General features: G+C 41.8%; 1 protein-coding gene across 1 annotated transcript; it reads right to left on the reverse strand.

Moving 5' to 3' along the window:
• Nucleotides 1-363: 363 nt before the first annotated feature.
• On the reverse strand, nt 364-3,198 carry LOC122092416 (UPF0481 protein At3g47200-like). Its single transcript, XM_042662733.1, has one exon. The coding sequence runs from the start codon at nt 2,978-2,980 to the stop codon at nt 1,502-1,504; it is 1,479 nt and encodes a 492-aa protein (XP_042518667.1). The 5' UTR covers nt 2,981-3,198; the 3' UTR covers nt 364-1,501.
• Between the last annotated feature and the right edge of the window lie 2,476 nt (nt 3,199-5,674).

Here is a 5,674-nt window from a genome sequence, read left to right on the forward strand (position 1 = left end):
TGATATGAATTGTGTAAAAATGGATACCAGAAAAAAAAAAATGTTTACCAGTAAAATCATTCTGATAATGCACATAAACCCTTATGCCTCTACGTTTTTTAGTAAATCCATTACGTGATATGAGAGATGATGATCTAGTGAGCACGTTCCGCAAATTGGGAGCTTGGTCATCAACCGATGTGACGATCGCAGATGAAATCATCAAACACGTCCAAACCTAAATTTCCATTTCCAGATAATGGGGGAAGCAGTGAAGGGCCTTTGCATCATCTATCCACCCACTTTCTTAAATGCGCACTAATCGAAATTTACCAAAATATATTAGAATTGAAAACTTTTTGATTGATATATTGGAATGGTTTCTACTTTCTACGGTGATCTTGGTATATTATTAGGCTAAAACACATAAAAGTAAATAATACAACATAGTACAAACAGACACATAAAAGTAAGTAGTACAATCATCATTACATTATTACAACACAAGCACATTATTAAAGCACACTTTGATTTTTTGATAAAGCACATGTCTTACGAGAAGATAATGGTAGTTGGTATCCGAACTATCAGTGTTGTTAGCTGGATAAAAGGTAGCATGATCAATAAGTTAGTCGTTGTGCACATCAAGGAGGCGCTCAATTCGAAGATCAGTGAGGTGACTAGATTGATGGAGATCCCAAGCCTTATCTAAACGGTCAAGTAGTGAACAGAGGATGATGGTAGTGAAAAGGATTTGTCCATCGACCTAAAAACCAATGAAGGGTAAGAAGGGAAAAATTAAGGGTGATGGTGTGGGTAGAGCAGAGGTGCCAGAATATACACTTGTAAATGAGAGGAAATTCTAAGATTTCAACTGGGGAAGTAAAGATAAACATTGTGAGGAGAGGATAGTCTGGATGAAAACAAAGTCCTGAGATGGGGAGTTTTTTTTTTTTTTTTTTTTTTAATAAAACAACTATCATTAATCAGGAGAAGAATTTGCAGCATGTACAGTGTGGAATAGGACATCCACGATAGTCAAAAGACAAAAGGGACAACAAGAAGGGGGAGGGGAAGAATCCCAACAATACAGAACAAGAGTGATTCACTGAAAAGGCAGCAAGCTTATCATCTACACAATCCTCGATCATAGGTTTGATGCGCCACGACACAGTAGTCACTTCACTAGATAAAATTTGAATGAGAAGAAGATTATCACCTTCCACCTGTTGGAAGCCCTTGACAGCAGCTACATATAATGCCCATCGGGCAGCCATGGCTTCAACCACAATAGAAAAGGTTCTACCAAGATAAACTGAAAGACCCAACAGAAAAACACCAATTGCGAAACACCACACCTGAACCTGCAGGTCCTGGCACAATCGATAAGCACTTAGTCCCCCAAAATGAAAGAACCCATTTAGTTAACATTATATATAATGAATTTTTACGACTTCTAGTGGAAACGATGGATCACTTCTGCCAAATCCCAACTGTGAACCCCCAATTCCGCGACGCTCAACTAACTGGGCCGATAGTGGCCATAGACGGTGTAAAAGGTCTGCACGGATGTGAGTAACAAGAAGACGACCCCAGCAAAAAGTGAGATGATGGTCCATGGGTTCCTGCAATGGTTCTGCCTAAAGATAGCCAGCCATTCGTTCCTCCTCCTATCGCAGTAATTGTTCACGTCCGCTGACATCTTAGAGATATAACTGTCCTGGAAATCGAACGCTACCTGTCGACACAAGCTGTTGAAGAACTTAGCTACTTCCTCATTACTACCCAACCAGTGCTCCAGGATCTTTTGTCTATGGAGGTACTTCACGTCTTCAGCCGAGTTTATCAGATTGTCCATCAAGATCAAGTAAGAAGTGACTTCGTTACCACAATCGATGTGACACTGCTCGTAAGCTTTCATGTTCAGTAAGAGCGATTTGGTCCCATCATGGACCAACAGCCTTGGGATGCAAAGGGTTCCATTTTTGAACTTCACCTCCCAGAATCGCTCTGTATTCCTCTTCCTGAACTTCACCCCTGCCACCCTCAACTCTGTTGCGCAGCGGACCAGTTGCTGCCGCTGCCGCTGCTGCGGCTTATTCATCGCATCCAACGGCTTCGGCTTCCATCTCATCCAATTCGTAGGCAAGTCCTTGGGCTTTCTGCGTAATAAGTCGAGGCAATGGAGGCCGTCGAGGTCTGCGTTTGCGTATTTGGTCCGCTTCTTCCAATATCTATTCCGCAATGTCTCGTCCGTCGACATGAGAGAGTCGAGGAAGTCGAGGAACCTGAGTGCGAGCTGGGCTGCTTGGGGTCTCTCGCCTGGTCTTCCATTGACACCAAACTGGAGTTCGAGGAGGCGATCGAGGATGAAGAGTGGGATCTGGTTCTCGAGCATAACCATATCCTGGCGGATGGAGTGCATAACGCTGTGCCATGCGAAGATTGGGTCATTCCGTTGGTAGCCCAGTTGCTCGAAGCCATCCATAGCACCTTGGAAGATCTCGAGCATGAAGCAACCATCGAGAACCATGATATATACGAACTCGTGGCTGGTGTGAGAGATTGGACCTACGTAGCAGTTGCGAGCTTGGACTTCGACCTCACTGATGGAATCAAGGTAGAGCTTGACATCTTGACTGGTTCGCTTGAGAATCCGATTGAGGGAGCGCAGTTTGTGCTCTTCCATGTCGCGGAGGCTCTCGTTGCGTTTGTGATGGTAAGGACCCAGGGAGACGACTTGGGGGATGAAGGCCTTGTCGTCGTTCTCTCGGAGGCATTCGGGGACTCTGTAAATGCAGAGCTTCGACCTTGAAGAAGCGAGATGGGCTTGTTCAAGCGTCTCCCGAATCGAGATCACCCACTCCTCCTCCGTTACTTTGACACCATTGACTGGTATTGACTGGGAAAAAGAGGAGGGCTTTTGTTGCTGGGGCTGCTCCGGCAGTTGCAGTTGCTGTTCCCGTCGGTGTTGCGGCCCTGGTTTCATTTGCAGTTCCATCGTTGCCCCTTCCTTGTGTGACTCAGCAATGATCTACACTACCAAAAGGCCATACTTATGGAAGGGAAGTCTGGATGAGTAATTAGGGTGGTCCGGATCGCCTCTACCTGTACGGAGAGATGATTCGAGTACAGATCATGCACACCACTGGCCACTGGTTACTTTACTTTTTCCTCAAACATTTTAGGAGGAACAGAAGGGGTGGGGTTTCCAGGATAGGGCGATGTGGGGTTTGGGGGATTTCTAGCCCTGTTTTTGGCTATATACCTGGTGGAAAGGATCTCTCAAGGGGACATTCTCTTCTTTTCTTGAAAAAAGACAGAAAGCAGGAGCCCCCGGTACCACTACGTTCGAACTTGTGGATAAGGGTGTCAATATATAATAAAATCGTTTATCAAAACTGAAATCGATTGGTGATAATCGAATCAAACTGCATCATAGTAAATTGATTCGATTTTAGTTTTATAGGTCATAATTCTAGTTCAGAATCAAATCAAATCAGAGAATTGATGGTTAACTGATACATTGTACTAAAGACTTAAAGTGTTTTGAAATTCAATTGGTCACTACGAAAAAAGAGAAGAAGAAAAAAAAAAAAAAAAAAAAATACTAACCAAGAAGGGAGCTTCACTTTCACACAATCACACTTCTTGATTTTCTAATTTCTAAGATCATAGTAAATTAATTATAATATGTGTAGTCTTCTACATAGAAAATATATTGTCCTTGGAAAAATTAATGTATATTGTCTTAACTCTTTAGGAAATTTAATATATGTAGGATTCACACAAGTTGTAGGATGTAAATCAGTTTTTAAAATGACATTATTAACCCCATGTAAACCGGTTGTGAACCGAATAACAAAAACCGATTAAAAACCACTATAACCGAAACCGGATGAAAACGATTCTGATTTCACCTTATTCCTATCCAGTGTGATTTTGGTTTCACCTTATCAAAATATAAACCGAACCAAAACTAAACCGAATAACCAAAACCGCACCGTTTGACACCCCTAATTGTGGAAGACTTTATATTTCAATAATGATATTGTATCGATTTGATATAGTTTCAATATGGTTTTTATTTGATATAAATACAGTGTCTTATTTAGAATAAATACGATTTCTACTCAATACTTTATCATTTTTTGCCTTTTACGTTTGTGTAGTCACTAATTTAACTTTCATCCAGAATGATTTGTTATTTTGTATGATTTTGATATTTCTGTACGATTCGACATATATCATATGGTTTTGTCTTAAATACCAATATAATACCATACAAAAAAAAAATCATTTTATCATATATCGAAACTATACCAAATCTCCTTTAATGTAATTCGGTAAGATGTCAACATCGGTACCACATTGATACCCTCAGTGGGGCTTGGCTTAGTGAGAGGGGTATGGGACGGATTGCATATGAAGGATTGCTGAGAGTGCTAAAGTGATTGTGATAAGATGGGGTGGAGGAGAGGACAATGATGGGAGAAGAATTGGAAGGGTGGAATGGGGTTTAAGGGGTGGAGGGAATGCGGGGTATGGTAGGGGGTTGGGTCAACACGGCCTGGGAATGGTTAGGGAAGATGATGGTGGGTGGTGGCGATGACGACAACTGCATTGGTTGTGGTGCAAAATTATGATCGGGGTATTATCGAAAATAAGGAAATTAGTACCCAAATATAATTTTTACAAACGTTTAGTGCCCTAAGTGCATTTTCCCAAATGTTGGGTACTGAGATGGCATTAATCCTTTTTTTTTTTCTTCTTTGGGAAAAAGAAGCCTAACCGCCCTGCCCCTTATGAAAGCCAGGCATCTTGTCCATGTTGATGCTTTTGTAAGTGCTCCCATTGGCCCCGTGCTAGCATAGGGCCCATACTACCTTTCAAGGAACTCTCTCTCTCTCTCTCTCTCTCTCTCTCTCTCTCTCTCTCTCTCTCTCTCTCTTTTAATCTTTATTTAGGAGCGTGGCCTACACCAATAGTCTCATGTATCTATCTCTCTCCTCAACCATGTGAAAAAAACATCCATGCCTCTTGTTTAGGCAGGAGAGAGATAGACACAGGACTGCTAGGGTAAGCCATTGCTCCCAGACAAAGAACCACTTCCCTTCTTTTAAGTTAATTACACAACAAAGTAGGACCCATAGATTCTTTCTCCCTCCCCAACCACACTACTAACTTTCTCCTAGGTGTGTCAATTGATCAAGTCGAGCATAATCGGTCACTAGTGATTTAAAGTCCCACTCTATTTTCAGCTCATTCAGTTAATCAGGCCTTGTAGACAAGGACATGGACACATTTCTATTCAGTCAATTTGTTACAAGTCCATAATTGGGCTCAAGGTAATTGGGCTAATTAGGATTGAAATGAGCTACTAACTTATTAAGTTATAAAAGGTCCTTAAACATGTTACAATTGGGCTAAATGATCTTAAACGGGATAATTAGGCTATTGGTCGGTCACGATATTTAATCAAGCCACTACCTTGCACCTAGGCCACCCGATTACTAATAATTGTTTGGTGTTTGAGCTCGACATGTTTAGTAATCGACTGGGCCAGTCTCAAGCTTCAGCCTATCAATTCAAGTCAAACCTACATATAAGGGCCAACTTTAAACACCCTACTCTCTCTCTCTCTCTCTCTCTCTCTCTCTCTCATCACAACAGACGCCCATCCCTCCCATCCCTA

Source organism: Macadamia integrifolia, chromosome 10 (assembly GCF_013358625.1).
Source record: "Macadamia integrifolia cultivar HAES 741 chromosome 10, SCU_Mint_v3, whole genome shotgun sequence".
NCBI classification, from domain to species: Eukaryota; Viridiplantae; Streptophyta; class Magnoliopsida; order Proteales; family Proteaceae; genus Macadamia; species Macadamia integrifolia.

Bases quoted from the DNA above. Each gene is read 5' to 3' on its own strand.
- LOC122092416 (XM_042662733.1), bottom strand. From the start codon at position 2,980: ATGGAACTGCAAATGAAACCAGGGCCGCAACACCGACGGGAACAGCAA.